Source organism: Adiantum capillus-veneris, chromosome 16 (assembly GCF_014529385.1).
Source record: "Adiantum capillus-veneris isolate H3 chromosome 16, ASM1452938v2, whole genome shotgun sequence".
NCBI lineage: Eukaryota > Viridiplantae > Streptophyta > Polypodiopsida > Polypodiales > Pteridaceae > Adiantum > Adiantum capillus-veneris.
The window spans coordinates 106,944,519-106,966,906 of NC_140946.1; the positions used below are offsets into that span (position 1 = coordinate 106,944,519).

A 22,388-nucleotide genomic window follows, 5' to 3' on the forward strand; every position below is an offset into this window, starting at 1 on the left:
TCTATATGGGATTTTTGTATTTATTGCAGAAATCTAATATACAAAGCACAAAAATACCATTCTCGGCAAATCAAAGCAGAATTTGTGTGCAAGCTACCAAAAGCAATTACAAAGCTCCTTATTGAGAAGCTGGATAACCAAAATCTAAATCTCCAAACAATGACTCTTGGAGATATAATCCAAGCTCTACAGGTAGTCATACAAGAACTCTGTATTCAGAAGCAGGCACAAAAAGAATTGAAGGATTCCAAACCTTCAAAGAAATTCTGCAAACAAAATCACTACTCCAGAGATTTTGGATGCACAGACAAAAAGATAAAATGTTCTTGCAAGCACTCAAAGAAGGAAAAGAAGGAGAAAAATTATAGAAAGAAACCCAAGCACAGGTTTTTCGAGAAACGTAAGTCCAAAATGACAACAAATGTTTTATTTGTGGAAAACAAGGTCATTGGGCTTCAGAATGTCCAAAGAAGAAAAAATCAGTAGCATTCAAGAATATTATTTTTGAAGATGGATATAGCTACTTTGAGATATCGTCCTCTCATATCTCTCATTTTGAGTTCAATATTGCTCAACTTGAAACCAAAGTGCCTTCAGCAGAAGAAAGCAGCTTCGACTCTGACTCAAGCTTTCAAGATTGCCCTATTGCAATGAATGTCATGAGCTTAGAAGACTTCATGCCTATTCCCTTCAACCCTCAACAATGGAAAATATTTTCCAAAGGAAAACAACAGTTCCAATCAGATGACTATGCTTCAAGCAATTCAGATTCTTTCTTCGAATTTGAAAAACCAGATAAGAAGACCTCTTCTCAACATACTTCCAAAGAAGCATCTACTTATTAGAAGCAACTTAGAAATGCTCTACATCAAGCTGACAAACCTAAAGCACCAGCGTTAGAACAAATGGTCATTCCAGCTTTAGTCACCAAAATGAAAGTAAAGCAAATTAAAGCAAGTCAGCCTCTCTTTGATCACAACTTCATCAGTAATCTGGTCTCAGGAAAAATCAAAGTTCGACCTCTCCAAACATTGCCACCAGGAAGAACACCTTCCAATTCTTCTAATTCTGATGAAGGAGATTCTGATTTCCCTCAGGATATTCCATCGACATCCCGTTCTAAACAGGATCACTCTTATAAAGAATTGTGTAAAAAAGAGCAGGAATTGCGTCAACGTGAGCTTCTGTTTGAAAAACAGCAGGCTCTCCATAAATGGGAAGCCAATTTAACTGCCAAAGAAACCACTTTCCTTTCTCCAGGGGGTGAGACTTCTCAAACTTCTAAGTTCTTTCCAAATACCGCAACTCCATCTGCTCCAATTCCATGGGATATCTTACTTCCAAAAGAACAGCCAGCTTAGCCAACTTCAAAAGGTAATCAACTATTTGAAGAAGATATTAAAAATCTGAAAGAGTTGATAACCATGTTCAAGCAACCCAAGCCTCAGTCCGAAGAAACAAGGGAGTCCACAGAAACGAATATGGCCAACAAAACACAAATCATCAATGAAAATAATGTGGCCATCCCTATTGTAGGTTTGCTAATCAAACCAAAAGGTTTTCAAGCAATTGCTCTGGATGCTTTAATTGACACAAGTGCAGGAGGAAGCTTTGCAAAAAAAGCTTTATTCTCGTCAATAATGATCAAGCAATATCCAGAAGTCAGGCAGGTAAAATATGGTAACGGCTCCAAGGCAACAATCAGAGAATATGTCTATGCATGGATAGAGCTAGGCAGTGCTAGATTACCTATTAGACTATCCTTACACAGTTCAGATATGTGCTATGATCTAGTAATTGGATTTGATCTAATATCAAAGCTAACCCCTAGCACATTCACAGAAACAAGCTTTCATTTCTCTTTTCTTGGTAAAAGATATACTGCTCCGATTAAGCAGAGAGCTAGCTATGCTATCAATAACTGTTTAGTTTCTATCAACTATTGTGATAGCAAATTTAGATAGTGGTTCCAAAAAAAAAGCAAAATACAAAACCCAAATAGAAGAAATAAAAGAAAATATCATGCAAAGAACCTCCGACAACCCCTTAGCCTTTTAGGATGAAGAAAAATACATGATCACTCTCCCTACTATGCCTGAAGTTAATCCAACCAAAGCTTCCCACCCAGGAATGTCAATTTCCGATAATGAGCTTTGCCGCAGAGAAATAGAAGAACTACTGCAGAAAGGTATAATCCAACCATCTAACTCAAATTGGGCCCTCAGAGCCTTCTACATCAACAATCACAGCAAAGAATAGTTCTAAACAATGGGAGATCTCACACAGCAAAACCATCGAGTTAATCAAGCTAATCTGTCAGCAACTTCTCCCATTAAAGCTACCAGGTGAAGGACAACTTATCCTCTACACCGATGCCTCTCTTGAACCATGGGGAGCATTTCTCTATGAAGCAATTAATCATAAAGAAATGATGGTCTGCAGATTTGCAAGTGGATCCTTGCTAAAAGCCGAACAAAATTATCCCTCTGCTCAAAGGGAGATTCTTGCTGCAAAATTAAGCATCAAGAAATTCAGGCTATTTCTTTTGGGACGAGTTTTCATTCTCTGAATGGATCTCAACGATTTCCCTGGATTTCTTACTTCAAAAAATGCTAGCGAAGATAAACGCCTCATCTGATGGGCCTCTTGGTTTGCCCAATGGGACTACAAGTATGAACATATCAAAGGCACCCGCAACGTCCTTGCTGACATCCTAAGCCGTCTCATCCCACGGGCCGGGTGGAATAATATTATTTCTCCTAGTGACACAAGCAGTGATGACATCCACAATGTTACAGCTGTGCCAGCACATAGTGACTGGAAAAAAGCGTAAGCATAATGGAACACATAAGAAGATTCTACTTTAGTGGAATACACATGATCACCTTAGTGGAAGACACATGTCCACTTTTTCTTTAGTGGAAGACCACATGTCCACTTTGTAGAATGCGCATTACGTGAAGCTTGTAAAGGAAGCCACCCAATCTCCTATAAAAGGGAGACTCCCCTTCATTGTAAATTATCTTGAGTGAAGCTTAGTATATCTCGGTATAAGCTTAGCATATCTTAGAGTAAGCCTTGTATATTGATATCCCAAGAGAGGCATAGCCTTATGTTGTAATTCCTTACTTTGCAACTTCTATAGCGATCCCCTGCACACCTTGTCCATACTTTGTATGTCAAAATCATTTTAATATACTCCTTCCGCTTGCAATCTTTATAGTGTGCATATTTTGGTATCAAAGCCTTATATATCTATATATATATATATATATATATATATATATATATAAAAGGATAAGTGGGCATTGTCTCTTAACAACTAAAACAAGGTGAAGCTTCACTTTAGTCTTTGGCATTCTAGAATAATAGAATGCGAGAAAGGTAAAGCCGCATCAAGTTGTGAAATGAAAGGTGAAATAACAAGGTGACGAGAGTCATGAAGGCTTCTGAATTTAAGAGGGGAAGAGAGTTATGGGGATTGGGGAGTATGTTAAAATCAATGCCTACAATCACAAGACATTTTTGTTGTGTTTATAAAATCATATTGTCCATTATATACACATAATCACAAATTTCTTATATATTACGTGTCCCACTTAAACAACATAATATGCACATTGGCATTGTAAAACAAAATAGATTGAAAAAGAAATCAAATAAAAACAACAAAATAAAAGGACCAAAGAACGTTTAATTTAGTGCATAAGAAAAAGTAACTCTATAAGAATACAAAATAATAAGATAATTTAATGAAATAAATTTTTATGAAACCCTTAAATGAAAGCACTTTTTCACAAATAAAAATATCAAAAAATTTCATTACATCAATACTTCACATCAAGATTCCAGGGGATCAAACTCCTATGAATGCACTCCTTAATTTCTTGTTCTTTAAGGCCTGTATGAGCAAGCAAAAAAGACCCATTTGATATAATAAATCCAAGAGGACATTAAGGCACGTCTCAATCATCACTGAAAACATTGAAAGTATGCCTAACTCAACTCTCCTCTGAGCCCTTTTTTTTTCCATAAAGGACGACAGAGTTAGATTAATAGAAAAGGCAAAACTACAAAAGTACAAAAAGCTACATCGCCCCCATGGGCTTTGGGTGTACTGCCAGATGGACTGTTACAAATCACTTTTGGGAAGATTAGGTGTAATTGCGGTGATATATACATTACACGGAGTTTAGGGTCTCCTCCAAAATCTCCATTAGCCTAACTCCATTCCACCACAACCTCCTTGTAGTTTTGCCTTCTACCTGACACTTGTCCATCGTGTTTCTAAGGTGGTCAATCGAGCCGTTCACTATTAATTCATGAGATTTGTTGAGGTCAGCTTTTGTGTAACACTCCACTCCCAACAGTCCAGGAAGACTTTATACTCAGCATTGTATAGGGTAACTTTGTCGAGCTTGAGTTGGTTTGCCTGCACATTAGCAAAACAAAACATTTTTCTCATATTTGGTGTCTGGTAAGCCTGGTCAAAGATTCCGTTGTTCCTCTCAACCCAGATTGTGTAATACTCCACTCCCAATAGTCCAACAAGACTTTATACTCAGCATTGTATAGGGTAACTTTGCCCAGCTTCAGTTGTTTGCCTACAGATTAGCAAAACAAAATAGTTTTCTCAGACTTGGTGTCTGGTAAGCCTTGTCAAAGATTCTGTTGTTCCTGTCAACCCAGATGATCCAAAAACATTCTGCTTTAATTGTATTCCAAAGACAAGAAAAAGTGCCTATGAAGTCAGCTAGCAGAAGTTGTTTCCAATTAGGAGTAAAACCAAGAGCAGATACCAAGGGTTTTAATACTTTGAGACCTTCAAAACAGTTACATAAAATATGCTGAATATTTTCAATTCCCCATTTGCACTTGACACACATACCATCCCCCAATCCTGCAGCTGCTCTTTTCCCCCCCATCCAGATGGCTTTGTGCAAAGCGCTAGCCTTTATAGGCCTTTTCCTCACCCGAAATGCCCCTCTTCCATTAGTGTTTTTGTTTGCCCTGGCGTTTTGCCATAGTAAGACCGAGTGCTTTGGCTGAAATCCTCGATTCCAAATGTTAGTAAACTTGAAATCCCGTTGTTTTTTAGCATAATTAACTTTCCATCTCTTATTAAGAGTGACATGCAGGGGAGTAGGGAGGCTAGGGGAATCAGGAGGGTGTTGCATCTTGAATCCTCCTTTCCAGTATACACTTTTAGCTGAAGGGGAGTCTTCCACGGAAAGGGTCCAGTATTGTTCCTTGGGGAATTGATCCTGTTACTGATGATTTTAAGATCCCACGGGAGTATATTAAACCTAGCAAGGAGCTCTGTCTTGGACACCCATCTATGCTCTGCCTTTTTCCATAAATCTTGCCATGTTTTGATGCCCTTGAGATGTACTCTTCTTGTTGTTTTTCACTCTCTTTGTGTGATTGGTAGAATGGAGGCCATGGGTAGCCAATTGAGTCTATGCTTCTGATGGGGAGAGAGTGTTTGTTATCCCAGTCAACTCTAAGGAGTCCTCTATATCTGTTCCATGCTTCCCACAAGGATTTGAGGAGGTCATATCCTATTGGGATGAAGGGTTGAGGGCCAAAAAAGATTGTGAACCAGGGGAAGTTCACCCACTTTTTATTGTCTTTGACAAAGAACTTTGATAAGTGTCTGAAGAGTAAGGCGGCCCACTCCTGCTCATGCTCTTCAAGGGCTCTTACTATGGTCTTGATAGCTAGTTTGTTTGCCCATTTAGTAATGTCTGTGATCTCCAACCCTATGTTTGAGGTGGATATCAGGTGGCCTCTAATAGGAGAGGAAGTACAAAACATATGCCATTAGGAAGTGCTTCACTACCACGGCTCTGCCTGCCATGGAGGCTTGGAATCCTAGCCATCTGTTGAGCTTGGTGGCAAACCGATCCCTAACCCATGCCCATCTTTGGGCTAGAGTGACATTGAAGCCCATAGGTATACCTAATAGTCTGAAAATTGTTCCATTCTAAATTATCTCGCATCCTTGTACTCTTAAGATCCAATTAGGCATTGGTGATTTGCTCGCTCGGATCCCAGTCTTGGCATGGTTGATTTTGGAGCTCGAGGCTTTGCAGAAGATATGCAGACATTCCCAGAAAGTTGTCAATGCGGAATCTTCATTGATCAACACTGCATTTGTATCATCTGCGAATTGTGATAGGAATTGTTGCTTTCCGTCTGCCAGTGCAATTCCTTTTATGAGCCCTTTCTCCATTCTGTCTTTAACTAGGCAGTTAAACCCATTTGCTGAGATTGCAAATAGTAAAGGGGCAAGGGACAACCTTGCCGAAAAGTCCTAAACCGTTTAAGCCCTCCTCCCTAAGGCTTCTTTTAGAAAGCCAAAAATAGACCTTGACTTTATTGAGAACATGGTGAAGACTTCACGATGGCCTAAAAAATGCAACATTTTTTGTTGTAATAAATTGAGCAATTATTAGAACACATTTGATATATTAATGGAGAGAGATTATATATATATATATATATATATATATATATATATATATATATATAAAGAGAGAGAGAGAGAGATGCATGTACACACACACATACACATACACACTCACTTTCATAATGAAAATGTTCAAATAAGTATAGTAAGGCTTCATTACAAAAGAAAACTTAAAGGGTCCAATCTTTATGACAATTGAGCTTAATCAAAGCTATGCACCAATGAGCTCACAAATAAAGGCATTCGTGTCCAAAAATGATCACGATTTCATCTTCAGAGCCTGCAATACCATCTAAACTCCTAATTCTATCATCTATTGAGAAAAACTAGTCTGGTTGCAAAAAAAAAAAGCCTTTGGAGATGTTTGTGAGGTTAATGAGGGGTAATTTAAGAATTTTGGAGAATTGAAGGGAATTTTGGGAATTGAAAGCCAAATATGAGGAGTATATATACAAGTTCAAAACGAGTGACAAAGGGATTCTTGATGTGAATATACAACGAATGGAAGGAGGTTTACTGCATGCTCACATTTTGGGAATTATTGCAATTTGAGGGGTATCTTGAGAAGTTCCATCAATTATAGGACATTTTGATAATTTTTGCTATCTTTTATTGGATGTTGAAGGTCTTCAAACTTATGTTGATGCATTTCAATAGGTTTGAAGACTATGCCACTTATTAGGATGTATTTCAAATCCACTCAGTTACGATATTTCAACATGTTTGAAGATTATACTACTTATTGGGGATCTAAGACACGATATTATGAGGTGATGTAAAGGAACATAAACAAACAAAGTGAAGAGTCACGTTGGAAAAAAAGAACCCACTAGGTTGAACAAATGAGAGCCTCATAAAGAAAAGCACTCTTTTCAAAGAAAATTTCAATCGGTTAATACTTCACATAAACAAGTGAAAGGGTCACGACGGCTTTCAAAAACAATAAGAAAGTGATAAAATTGTTTAAACTGGTATCAGTGTTTGGGAAATGATTGCATCAGCTTAGTCTTGAGCCGATTGAAAATCAAGACTAGCTAGCTGCAAACCATGGTAAACGAAAAATGGATGAAATATGTGAGAAAGTCGTCCAAACATTTTGCAAATCTCAAAAATTTTGCTAGTATTTCTTGTTTTTTTCTTTGTGAGGAGGAAACTCGATCAGCAACCGCTTAATAAAAGAGACTTTCTTGAATGTTAACACTAATTGGAATCAAGCTATAAAATGCAAAAAATGTAAAGCCATGTGAAGTTGTGAAATGTAAAGTGAAATAAAAAGAACTAATTAATATATATGTGTGTGTAGAATTTATTAGAATTATGCAAGGTGAAGCTTCACTTTAGCATTCTAAAACAATAGAATGCAAAAAAAACATATATGTTGTGTGTGTGTGTGTGTGTGTATGTAAAATTTACTAAAATGATGTACGTGAAACTTCACTTTAGCCTTCTAAAACAATAGAATGCAAGAAAAGTAAAGACAAGATGTGAAATGAAAGGTAAGTCTCCATCATGCACTGAAAACTATGAAAGTCCCTCTAACTCAGCCCAACACTAAGGGTTTCTTTTAGAAAGCAAAAAAAAAAAAGTTAATATGACCATTGGATGATGAGAGTTGCAAAGAGGTGTTGCACGTTTTCTCTACCACTCCTATGGCCTTCTTGACCAAAAAGGTGAAAGAGGATGAGAAAAATTGTATGAAACCCAATATCCAATGCCCCTCTTTAAAGAGGGAGGTCAAATGTCAACACCCTCTCATAAGAGCCTACAACAGTGTACAACTTATCATGTGGCTCTAATCAGCAAACAGTTGTATCTAAGGTGCAAAGTTTTACTAAGGACTTATGCATTCCAAAAAGTGAATGCCCCCTTGAAAAATAGCTTCTAAAGTTAGGACCCATCCTCCAAAAAGGACATTTAAGTCTTTTAGTCTTAATATTTTTGGCTTTCTAAAAGAAACCCTTAGTGTTGGGCTGGGTTAGGGGGACTTTCATAGTTTTTAGTGCATGATGGAGAATTACCTTTCATTTCACATCCTATCTTTACTTTTCTTGCATTCTATTGTTTTTACAATACTAAAGTGAAGTTTCACCTTACATAATTTTAATAAATTTTACACACACACACACACACACACACATATATGTTTTTTGGCCTGTGAAAGACCATAGGGTTCATTGTGCAAGGTTGTTGCAAGACTCGGGCCGTTGGATTCTTTGGCTGGATGAGCGCCACATGGCAAGGGTCTTTGTAAAATAACTTTGTTGTCCTTTTTGTTTCCTTACATCACCTCTTTGAGAGACAAGTGTCCCTAAAGCTAGATAGAAAGCTAAAACTTTGAAATGGAAAGTTATTCTCCAATGCAGCATTTACTTTCTCTACATGCTTGAAAAAGACTTTAGAGATCAAAACACTAAACAAAATATTCATAGGAGTTTGATCTTATGATGCAGTCTTCGAGAAAGTCCTTTTTGTCTAAGCAGCAAGTTTCCTCCTTATTAAAAAATGAAAATACTAGTAGAAATTTTTAAATTTGCAAAATATTCGAACTATTTTCTAGTATATTTTATCGGGTTTTTTCTCCTTTGCCATCCTTTGCAATCGGCTAATCTCGATTTTCAATCGGCTTAAGCCTAAGCTGAGACACATCTTTCTCAAACACTGAGGTATTGATAAACGGTTCTCTCATTTGAGATTTTAAAAAAAATCATCACTAAATCGTTTAATTATTTTTATGCTTATTTGAAAGCATTAAAATATTCTTTTGTTTTGATTTTTAATGTGTCTTTTTATTTTACTTCCTTTTTGTTTTATTTTGTTTCAAAATACTAATGTGCAATGTGCACCATTTACCTTATTTTTGGGGCTCTTTCATAATATATAAGCCATTTGCAAGAGCAAGAGTACTGACTAGAAGAACATAAAAAAGTGGCATGATTGAGACTTACCTTAAATGTTATTTAAATTTTATTTGTTTTCTCTCACATAGCCTTATGTAGACCATAATGAGCTTTCACATTGTTTTTTGGAACTCCATAAGGCCATTGTAAAAGGGTTACATTTTGGGTGTAATTATGGACCATTGGTTAAAAAGCTTGTTGATTGGTGATACATGGCAACAAACTATCTTTTTTGGCTTTCTAAAAGAAGCCTTAGAGATGTGTTGGGTTATGATACTTTCAATGTTTTCAGTGATGATTGATACTACCTTAAATGTTATTTTGGTTTTAAAGTATTAAATAGATATTTTTATTTCATCTTAATTCTAGTAAGTTCTATACTACATACATACACATACACACACATATATATTAATTAGTTATATAAATATAAATATGTATATATATATATATATATATATATATATATATAATGAACAAACCATGATAAAGAGAAGAAAAACCGATGCAATGATGTCAAAACTTAGCTCAAAAATCCTACAATTTAAAAAAAAAATACTATTATAATTGGTTTGCTTCTTTGCGAGGAGGACACTTGATCGCTTAATAAAAGAGACATTCTTGAATAGTGCTTCACCTTATATAATTCTACTTAAGCTCAACCTAAAGATTTTATTATTTTCTTAATGTTTTAGAAAGCCATCGTGATCCTTTCACTTGTTAAGCCCCACCTGAGAGACACATGTTCATTAGAAGGAGTTGAGCGACCTTTCATAACTCTCTCCTATGTCTTGTTTTAACGAGCCAAAAATAAGGGATATGCTAGAGTTTATATGGGTGATATGGTCTACTCTCTCAAAATAGAATATGTGTTTGGCCTTAGAGAACAAGGAGAAAGGTGGATAAATTTTTTAATCCATTTTTTTAAGATTAAAAATGGTTTCCTTCCTTGAAGAGTCTCGACTTCTTTTTTAACTTTTTGCTTTAAAACGAGTTAATTTAGTTTGCAAAAAGTTTCTTCATTAAAGGCTTAGAACTGAAGCTTATTGTTGGACTGCATAAGTCCTTAATGCCTTGATTATTTTCAAGTGTAGCATCCATGTAAGTGTGTTGCTTTGTCAAAGGTTCCAATGTGCATATGTTTGGATTTAGAACACTTGTGAGTTTCGACTTACTTGCCTTAAGCTGATAGAGTGAAGATACTATCTCCTCCCCCTCATTGACATCACGTGTTGATCTTGATGAAATGAGCATGCTAGTCTTTCAAGTCTTGCTTGCTTCCTAGCGTATAGATTACCACTCTGCTTTCTTGTATAATCTTTGAGAAGCTTTCCACATCAAGATCTCCTTTCAAACACACAGTGGTTCCTCGCTTTCCATATATGATGAAAGAAGAAGTAACTGACAGTTTGAGTGCAGACAAGCAGAGTAGGGCTTCCCAACTTCTTGCCCCCAAGGAACACATTAGTCTTGAAGAATATGGTTTGCCATGTCTTTGCACTCGCTTGCAAATTTTTCCTGCAAGGCCTCTGATCGCTTGACATTCCATGAATAAGTGGGCGAGATCCTCACTAGCTCTATTGCATCCCAAGCATCGATCTGACCCAATGTCTCTTTCTTGGATCTTTATGCCCGTCGGTAGGGCACCCCACATCACCTTCCTTAAAACTTATCTTCATAAACTGGGGCCACTTTGGTTTCCAAATGTTCTCCATGACTTTCTCCCACCGTTCTTCTAGCCATTGTCTCTTCCATAATCAATTTAGGGGGCTATACCAATTATTCTTGTGTATGATTGTACGATATATGCCTTCAGAAGGGGGTTTCCATAACATACTACTTTAGGGCCCTCTCCAGGAATTCCAGTCAAACTTGGATTCAGAGATTTCCATTATAACCTTGTCAATCTCTTTTATCACTCTATTGACTAACAATATCTCATAGCCATTTAGTTGATATTGGGTTTCCAGAAGGTCAATGGTTTTCTAGCTCTTACTATTACTGTCCTAAAAGTAAGCTAGCCGATTTAGACCCTTATAATTCACTGTCCTTGTCGTTTCTATCCAAAAGGGGCTTTGAGGTGGTCCTACCACTTTAGAGAGCCAAGGGGACTAGTGCAAGATGGAGTTCTTGAAGTACCTGGTTTCTTTCTCCCCACTCCAAAACCCCTATATTATCAAAGACTAAATATCAATTAAAAGCACATGGGAATTACAAATATTGTGCTTGAAACATTTGAGTCTCATATATCCATCAAACTCTCTATCTATATATGTCAATGGAGTATGTTATTGATAGCCTTCATAAACAAAATATATGAAAAATATATCATTAGGGAAATTTTGGACTCTCAAAGGGGCCCTATAAGGAGGTTTGACTATACCTCTCTTTTCCAAAGTGAGCAACCCGGTGAAGTACATGAATGCTTTGTCAAAACCTTATCAACCAAAATATCAGTGGAAAGATCTTAGAAAGTAGGTTCTAAATCCCCAAACTCCGACAAATTTGGAGTTGATTTGTAGAAGTTATGGCCTCCCCACTCGAGTTGAAAAGTGGAGAGAGATTCCATTTATAAGATAGTGTTGTCACATCAAAAAATGGAATCTTCTAGCATATAAAGAATCTGAGGGCATGCTATATATCGATGGATAGATCTCGATGAATACATTTTAAATCTAAAAGGTCTGATAAGTTTTGATTTCATTTGTAAAAATTTTACCGTGTGTCCATTTTGGACAAGATGGAGAAAGTCAAAGTCCTTATAGGGCCCATATGAGAGTCCAAAATTTCCCTAATGGCCTATACTTCGAATATATCTCACACAACTTGGAGAAGATGAAGAAGCTCAAGGAACACATCAAAGAGTATATTGCTTAGTGCACAATGGAAAGATACGTTAGCCCTAGAGTGATGGACGTATATAAATGCACGAGGAAAAAACCTCCTAGTGAGGGAAAAATTACCTCGGCACTCCTAAATGTATTCAACCCATCACTACCACATGTATGTGGTAACACACACAGGCAAGGGGTGTTCTATTGCAAGGGTTACTTCAAAAATCCCTTTTTACAAACCAAGGCAGAGAACACAAAGTTTCTATTGTCCCAATGTTGCCAAAAGTATTTAGAAAGGGATGTCATGTGCCTTTGAAAAAGAAGTCTTCAAGTGCTCAAGGAAAATCTTGAGGCCCCTCTCTTAATGCTTATAATCTTCCAAGGTAGGCAATGAGGGAAAAAAACGCTTGAAAGAGTTGGGGTATCTCAATACACCATCACCAAACAAACCATTGGAAACTTTCCCTCTCAAAACGTTGTCAAAGTTGTAGACGGTCAACTTTCCACTGCCTCTGGCGTCTTAGAACATCGTCACAACACACCCTTGCCTAGCACAATTGTAAGACTTTCAAAATGTTGTAGTGGGGCTAGCTACTATCTGATGTTCTGCCACCAAGGTCAACAAAAACGTTGGCTTGCAACGTTGTTGGTAGGGCTCCAAGTTCCAACCACAAATCCTCTTCTTTGTGCCACTTCTCCTCCCTCGGTCATCACGAAGCTCTTATACCATGTTAAATTTGACAATGTGGAAGCATAGAGCAATGGGGAGAGTACACACGAGAGAGAGAGAGAGAGAGAGAGAGAGAGAGAGAGAGAGATTGCCAAACCAACCAACCTTAGCAATGAATTGATGATAATACAATGGGGGTTAGGTGTACTTATATAATTACCTTAGCAAATTTCTCTACTCGGACTTTTAACAAATTAGTAAAATAAATACCTAAAGACAAAATAAATATTGGGATCACATTGGGCAGTTCACTTGAGATGCCATAACTTAAACACGTCTCTGTACGATTGGCATTCATATATTGAGTTGTGTTCCCCAACCATTTACAGAAAGTCTTCTGGAAATGATTGGTAAATATGGGTGCACTATTTCTCTCAAAATTGTAGGGTAATGTAGGCAACCTATCTCCAAGCGTCCATATCGAGCCATCACCTTGTATGGTGGTTGGTAGACCCACAATAAATCCCATAGAGGTACTACACATGTGGTGCAAAAAGATTCATAAGCTTTCTAATTCAAAAATTTGCATGCCATCCCAATTATGCCTTTGCTAGACACTAGGGCCCCTAACACGTAATGTGCATGCATTTAGCGAAAACATATTAGAACCTAAATTTTCATGGCTATAGGTGCCAATGCTTATGGTGGATGCTCATAGCACACATGGAAGAGGATGGAATAAAATGTGTAATTAGCTCTACAAAAGGAAACTAGATACTTTTAGTGATTACTTGAAAGGAAAGTGTAATTACGAATTACTCTACGATAAGAAATTCTACAACGTTTGGACCATAATAGAATGTGAAAATTGATCACATCTAGCTACCAACAATGAAGCACTTTCATTAAGAACATAGCCTTGCTATATGTGCAAATAACCATCCATTAATTTGTTTTTTAACAGTACTTGTAACCGTAACAAGTCTTATTTGATATTTGACAATTTTTTGCCACTATAATTGTTTCTGATACTACGTACTAAAATGGGCTAATAAATAGATATCACCAACACCTAGGGACTCTATCACAACACATAACTGGAACAACAGGCATTAGTGTCAGTCTCAGAGACTCATATTCTCCACATGTTAACATCTCATTTAATGATGTCAAGAAATATGACCTCCATCAAGTACAATACATACTTGTGTGTGGAAGTAATTGTAAACACTCCGCAACAAGAGTGAGAGAGACCCTCACAACCCTTGCTCCACACTGACTAAACTGAACTCCACGAGTTCCTGGACCATGTTGCACCTCTTGTGACTAACAACATGCACCAGACAAAACGCTACCATGTAAGCCTATAACCGTTTCAATAGGGAGTGAACCCTCAATTGAATTAGAATGAACAACTAGGAGAGAAAGTAACTTGTTGAAAAAATGGTACCTGGTATACTACTTTTCCAAAATCCTTTGCTCATACATGACCTTGTCATGTGTCTAAAGAGTTAAGTGGACAATAGCATTGCAGCATATGTATCCCACATATAAAGCTCGATCAGCATATTCAAAAAGGAAACAAAACCAAATTATACGCTTCTATGAGGTAAAAGTACCATATACTTATGCAGAGGTCAACGGAAATTTTCAGATCTCAAAGGTACATTACCAAAATTCTAGCATCAAAAGACCCAGTATTCCTTTGACTTGTTAAACACTAAAAGTAGAGATTAGTGAAGATAATCAAATATTTAATTGACAACCATGCGTGTTGCCTTGGCAATCCGAACCCCTTGGTTAGATTTTGTAAAGAAACTTCTTAAACAATCAATTAACTAAAATCAGCATAGTCTATCGTGTTGCTTCCAACAGTGATTGTAATCAAGTTGGTAAAGGGAACTTAGCTACTACCCCTTGGTAGTTGAGAACTTGTTTCCTTGAACGTACAAGTGTGAAAAGGGATTTTTCATGAGTGGGTCATACCCCTGAAAAAACTACTCCTATAGTCACGATCAGTGCTATAGACTAAGCAGCATATCCTTTCAAGTTGGAATCTTATTCACAACTAGATATTGAAATAATCATAGCTCCTCATTGAAAGAAGAGAAATATTCCCAAAATCAAAAGAATTTGATCATACTATGTGTTCTTTGGTTTTTGAAACAAGAGTGCCCCTACTCCTGTAGGCTCTCTTAAAGAGTACCCCTGCCTAGAGACTCTCTTAAAGAGTCATGTTATCACATGAATTTGTTTCTTGATAGCAAGGCCATGCATGTTTGCTACGGACAAAAACCATCATCTATAGTGCATGCATAGTGCTTGTTGATGCATGGGTATGTGACGAGCATGAGCAAAGATTGTTGGTATACTTGCAATGCTCACCTCTCTTAGTTTTTCCACCACAATATATGTTGCACAGTTTGTAAGGCCCCCATATGAGGAGAAGCCAATGGTGCACATATATTTGGTGGATTCCAGCTTTGCACGCTGATGAGATCTCTATTTGGGATCGTGGATGGTACGGAGCAAATTCAGGGGCAACTTTGGGACCGGAATATTCCTTTTAGTTGAAATATCTTGGCCGGACGACAGCCGGAAGACAATCGGAAAATGGCCGTCCAGAGGCCGGTGGTCGGCTGCCTGTGGTCTTTGGCCGGTGGCCTATTTCTAGGAGGACTTGTTTACCCAAAAGCGGCTACAGATGGGAGCATGGGAGAGTCCTACTTGGACTTGGCTATCTAAGGGCAGCTACACATGGCCGTTTAGAGGCTCCTTACATCTATATAAGGAGGCCTTCTCATGAGTAATTTAAATGGTGTGCACACTTGATGCACACAATACATCCTTGTGTAGGGATTGTTAGTCCCTTGTATTCCTACTTGCTCTAGTTATCTAAATCGCCATCTAAGCTCTACCTTGAGAGCGCATGGGTGGATGACGCCATCACTTTGTAATAGTGTGCTAATCTAAAGTTTTTGATTTTCCACTAATCTACTTTGCATCGTATCTCTCTCTACTCTCCCTGCTACTAGATCCTTATTGTATTCCGTATTTCTTACAAAGATACCAACCTCAACTGCTATTGAGTAGACGGTTACAGCTATGGGTAACTCCTAAAGCCTAATCAATGGACCAATACTAGCCTCTTAGCCTAGTATATGCCGATACTTCTATGATAATCCGTCACAAATACTCTCCTCCAAGACTCATCTTTCCAATTCGTATGCTGGCAGCATATCACAAACTTTGGAAGCGATGATGCCAGAGACATAAAATAGGAAGCCTTGCTTTACAGTAGTATGTGCCCATAAGCCTTGTCACCTATAGAAAGCAATAAGCACAAACAAATTGACAACGTGATTTTCCTAGGGTTCTTTAGAGAGCCTTGTTCCCCCACTCTAACGAAGCCTAAATAAAAAATCCGTCATAGTTTCAACCTTTGCTTATAGATAGTTGTAGGACCCATCAGTTGCCCTAACATAATGTCAGGACAAGGGAAAGGCCAGGGAGTCACGGACTGGGCCAGGGGCCAGGCTAGGCAGTGTGGACAAGGGGATGCGTCTAAGGCAAGAGGCTAGGAGCCTACCTTTATATTGAGAGGTTGGGAGGAGGATCCTAGGTCTAGTCACCCCAAGTTCTTACACTGGTATCAAGACCCAAGTACTTTTTTGGGGAAGACAGGCGTGGTCCTCTCATGCTTTTGCATGTGCATGAACAGGGAGCCATGGAAGTGACCCCTTGACAGGCGGGAGGAAGACGATGGGAGGGGCCATGTGCAGGGCCTCTTGAGGCGAGAGGAGGTGGCTCGTCGACCGGCTCCAAACCACTCGTGGTCAGGCTTGATGGGAGCGCAAGGCGGAGCTGGAGAGAACCCGACCCTGTGGTGGGCGCAGTCGAGCAAAGCATTGAGGCCCTTCTCCCTTTCTCTCTCGTGGCAACTCTACTGTGAACTCCATCGCCCAGTTTGATGACCGTTTCATATTAAAACACCCTAAGGCCTTTGGCCTTGGGCAATTTACTTACAATAGGGTGCATGCCCACCCCGGCATACACCCCATTCCAATTACAACCTCGGCATCCACAGTACGGCGAGGTCGTGCATCTTGACACATCCGACAACCACAAATTCAAGGAAATTGCAAAGATTTGGAAAACCGAGTTTGGGCAAATAATTGGCAGATCGTCTTCTTCCAACATTGTTGTTGGGCAAGAGGAATGAATGCAAAGCAAGGCCTAAAACACTTAACACTAGGTTGGTAACCTAAGAGGACATAAAAGTGTCCTTTCAGGGTTTTGAAAAAAACCTCCAAAACCATAGTAGATCCACTCATTTTGTAAAATCCTTTCATGAGGTTATAGTTCAAGGCCTACTACACATGGAAAAAATAAGACACTTGTAAAATTTCTCATCTTTTGGTCACACCAAGCCTCCAAAGTTGATGGACCATTACATTTTCATCAAAACAGTCATTTCTTACGTTTTGTTGCATAAAAATAATATTAGGGATTTTTGTAGAACTTGAGATAAATTCCCTAGTTAACTTCAATGGGTTGGTGATCAGAACATGTGATTGCTTCTCAATCACTATTTTTTGTTTTACCAAAATAAATAGGTACAAAAAAGTTGAATGTTTACCATTCTGCAAACCTATCATCAAAGTTTCTATAGCCACGCTCAATACAAATAATATATGCATGTTTTCTTAGTTCCCTATTGTCCTTTAGGTTCATAAGGAGCCATGGAGCATGTCAAAAGAATAATACATCTCTTACCAAGGGGAATCTTGGGTACAAAGATGAAGTTTTAAATACAGCAAACATGAAAAAACTGGGTTCAACATTATGAGTTGTAGAATCCCATAGAAACTATTCAATATCTAGCCAAATTTGATCCTTATGACTAGATATGGTTACTACCTACAAAATGCATGTAGTTTTCACAAGAAACTAACAATATTGAAAAAGCTATACTTGATATACTAGAATGTTTCGTTTTCTTCTATAATTGAAAAAATCAACCATCGTTGTCTTCTATGCAAAATAGGGTATTAGGTGCCCCAAAACTCAAGGAATATTAGCTTTATATTACAATATGCGACATAGAAAATCAAAACTGCATTTGGATATCATGAAAGCCACCAAAAAAATCATAGAAGAGCTAAAATTGGCTAAAAAACAGGATTTGACAATTTTTGTAATTTGGTCATAACTTACAACTTTAACATTTATTTCTCCCTAGAAGCATCACGACATGTTGAGGACTACTAAAGATAGTTCTTTAGCATTATAGACCTCACAAACATGAATTCTAGAGTGGTATAGTTGCAAAAAGTTGAAAAAAGCCAAAAACAGGACCCGTTTTTTCACACAGTTTAGGTTGTGAAATGTTGTGCAAGGACAAGGTTAAAGATGAAATTGATATTCCAAAAAAATGTCGAGTTTTTTTCAACTCATGAGACAACTTTCTAGACAGATAGCACCTTAAAATCCATTTTGAAACTCTTCACATAATTCAAGGAAAATGGTCACTTCACAGGACATAAAAGTGTCCCAGGACATAAAAGTGTCCCATTACCAACCTAGTGTTAAAGATCAATAGCAAGGAGCAGAAATTGCATTTGCTGAATGTCCGCGGCGAGTAGCAATTGCAAAAAATCCAAAGCAAGTAAGCAGTCGTAAAGGCAATGAATAAGGGCAACGACAACTGATGTAGCTTTCGGATGACATGACTACAATTCGTCCCTGACCTTTAAAGGTAAGGTATGCATAGCTTTGGTTTTTGTTTGCCAAAATTTTTGAGTCATGCCGTGAAACTCTCGTATGCATTAGCCGTGTAAGTGCATCCACAAGCAAGGCTTGTGTACCACACACAAGGTGCTTCTGTGGTTAGCATAAGCATAGCCAGGCACGATCGGATGTATTCCATCATTAAGGATTTGCAATAGATAATCCATGTAGCAGCAAATCCTTTCAGGTAGGCTTTGTCTGTGCATTAGGATGCTTGTACTTTATTGTCATCTACATAACTGGTCACACAATTCTGGCCATATCTCTACATAAGGTAATGTATGAGACTGGCATGAGGCACTTAGCGTACATCTTTTGATCGTCGACCATGAATTGATGTAATAACAGCACGGCCGTCGATTACTTATGAAGCATTTTCTCTAGATGGAGCATATATCACCTCTATTGCATATCTCTAACATGCATCAAAGGTTGTGCACTTTCTCCACCCCAAGCACAGGCATGGCTTGTGGCAGTTCACATAAACACTCAAATTTTGTTGCATACATTGATGGCAAGGGCCAATGTTTTATTATCTCAAGGAAACAGGCATGGCCTCTTACTGGACTTGTTGAAGGAAGCAAGTTGCTCGGCATGGCCGACTCCTTGTCACGGTTTCTACACGCCGAGGGGGGATGCTTACCACACAGTACTGATTAATTTCAATTGAAATTGCTCGATACGGTCGATTCTTTTTGTCATGATATCTTCCACTACATCCGTTGCCTCTCAGCACAAACATATTTATGTGAAGCAAGGCTTCAATTTCCGACTCTTGCATTGAGATTTTTCCCGTTTGGGGTATGCTATGAGCACATGCCTTTGGGGAATTTCTCCATATACCTGCAGGATATTTCAGGCCAACTTTCTCTCGTGCAATAGAGATGGTTATGATCAACATTTGAGCGAGCTTGTCCTTCGACATCTCCAGACAACGGGTTACTGCAGGATGACCACGTTAGACCATGTTCAATATTGTTTATTTCTCCATGTTTATACCTTTAAATTGGAAACTACTGCTTTTGTGCAAAGCACAGTGCTTTGCCAAATTTACATGCAGCAAGGCTTCTCCCTTGTGCCAAGGTACTGCCCAATGACTTGGCATCACTGGCAATGGCAAACAAGTTTGTGGAACTGGCAAAATGGGAATATCACTCACAGAATCCCTACCATTACATCTGTGCAAGGCACTTATGGTTTTGGCTCTCACGTTTGAGCCATCATTTTTGCCAAGGGCTTAAAATTCTGCATGTACGGCATGCTATCTAGGTAGATTCAATTCTCCCGCCTCATGCAATATGATTCCGCTATAACACCAGACACTTTGTCAAGGGGAAGATGAGTTCTGGATTGTTTCACATAATTTTGGTTGTTGTCAACACCACACTAAAAAGAATGCATGCTAGGCATCATATGCACATGAGCAGGGGCACCAACTATACACGTCATAAATGCTTAAGGAAAGTTCCTCAGCCCTGCATGTTCTTTTTCTCTCTCTTTCTTATTTCTCTCAAAGAATTATGAAAACTTTCTAAGAAGATTTTGAACATGTTTGTTTGGGGGTCATCCTGAGCCAAGGTGCTCTAACTCTCAGCTAACAATAGGGCAAGACGCCATCTAAATTACTCTTCATCAGTTCGTTGATTGAACACTAATTGCCATCAGGACTATGAGACATACACGCTGGCTACGAGTCATTGTCAGATCTCGGGTAAGACCCAACTGTTGGCATTCCTTGGGTGATTGTTCTTAAGATCGAACAGATCTGCCGAGTGGAGTACACATCGAACACATCGACGTTAATGGACAAGCACGCATCTTGTCATTACGGATGTTTAGGGTGTCATTGTTGCACTACATGTTTTTAGTGCGACGCTCAAGTTGAGTTTTTGATAATCTTACACTCACATCAGCTAATCTATACCACGTATTCTAGAGGTAGCAAACAGTTGAGATAGCATGGTTATTCATATGAGCTAGGCATCTCAGTTGTGTGGATTTCTTGCTCTCTCTATAGCACTATGAGTGTCTATGGCATCACAGTTTTGGGATACGACCCAACGGGTGTTTACTAAATCACCCCATAGGCATTCACAATCACAGTTTGATCTATCCCAGTTGTACTTTCAAAGAAAGAAGTCCGCAATCTACCAGGGGGTAGTGGACAAATTCAACTTTTCAAGTTGATTTCAATCATTTTTATACACAGTTGACTACGTTGGTTACCGTTACCTGCCAGTTGAGCAGATTCTCTATAAAGGGTCTTACCAAGGGGTTTGACAACATAGATTATAACCAACGGGTTTGGATTGCCAAGGCAACACCCAGAGTTTCCAGTGCAATGTTGCTTGGTTTTTTCTCAGGTGGGCGACGTGCTCCTCTGCGATTGAATACGGGTAAGTGAACATATAGTTCAATCCCCAGGTACGCATCTATTGATTTGGTGTTATTCCATCTTTTAGTATGCTTTGTTTGATTTTTCCAACCCGTATAAATATGATTGTAGGTTTCCAAGACGTACCAAAGGCATGTCGGAACAAAGTATTTTGGGGCATAGTGTCCAATATACATTTTTGCACTATGCTATTATGAACCCACTTATAGGGTTCGCTTTGGCACATGTTGTCACACGGGATACAACATGGTCTAGGAATTCGAGGAGTTCGGTTTAGCCAGTGTGGAGCAATGCTAATGAGGGTCCCTCTCACTCGCGTCGCAGAGTGTTTTTAGTTACCTCCACACACAAGTACATCTCGTTAAAGGATGTTCTTTTTACAAACTTCTTTATTTGAGACATATTCCACATGTGGCGAATATGAGTCTCTGGGATTGACACTAGTGACAAATTCCTAATGACGTGTCGCGACGACGTCCCTACGTGTTGGTTGCATCCGTTTATTAGACCATTTGGAGCACACCGTATCAGGAACAATTTCAGTGGCCAAAAATTATCGGGTACTCAGTACAGACTTGTTGCGATGACAAGTGATGTGAAACCACCTTAACGGAGGGTCGTTTTTACATATAGCCAAGTATGCTAAGTTATTGAGAATGTCTCTTGGTTGGAACCTAGGTGTGACTGAGCTTTCACATTCTGTTATGATCCAACTCTTGTTGAAAGGCTTTCACGTACGTGTCATGGAAAGTCTCGTCATGGAATTGCCGTTTGGATAAGTTTGTGTTAAATGCATGCACACTTGGTGTTATAGGCCCTACTGTTTAACACTGATTTATTTGGAGCGGCATGCAAATTCATGGACTTTATTCTTTTTACACCTTTTTGGCACTGCAAGTGCAATCTCTGCTACAGATTTATGATGAGTTTACACCCTGCCATACAAGGTAATGGCTCAGTATGGGTATCTATGGTTGTTTGGTCTAAACTCTAAGAGTTTACTCCACTCCAACCCGCTTTCAACCTAGTTGGTTGTCTCCATTCCATATCGAGTATATGGCTGGATACTCAATGTTTGATTCATGCTTTATCATCAGTCGTGGAACATTGTCTATAAGCGGTTGGGGGAAAGTACCTCACTCTTATTGCTGCTATTCATCCCGCGTTGGATGGGCAGCTTACAAGTATTTTTTGCTAAAGGATCTGCTAAGACATACGTTAGCACAAAGCATTCTGAAAAGGCGATTCTCTCCCTATTCTTAAATTTTCTTAGGTTAGGTTTTCAACTTTGAACACCTGTTGTGGTGGGGTTGGATACCGATTCAATAGT

The 22,388-nt window shown here is 38.6% G+C and overlaps 1 protein-coding gene across 5 annotated transcripts in view; it reads right to left on the reverse strand.

The window, feature by feature from the left end:
* The window catches only part of LOC147439595 (uncharacterized), a 61,327-nt gene that overhangs the window by 33,227 nt on the left and 5,712 nt on the right, over positions 1 to 22,388 (reverse strand). The window contains exon 3 of one of the 5 annotated variants that reach the window (XM_086485415.1): positions 4,060 to 4,432. The exons of 3 other annotated variants lie outside the window; for them this stretch is intronic. In XM_086485415.1, the coding sequence (XP_086341541.1) occupies positions 4,389 to 4,432 (44 nt within the window). In that variant the 3' untranslated portion in view covers positions 4,060 to 4,388. One more of the 5 variants, XM_086485413.1, reaches the window with a different exon arrangement.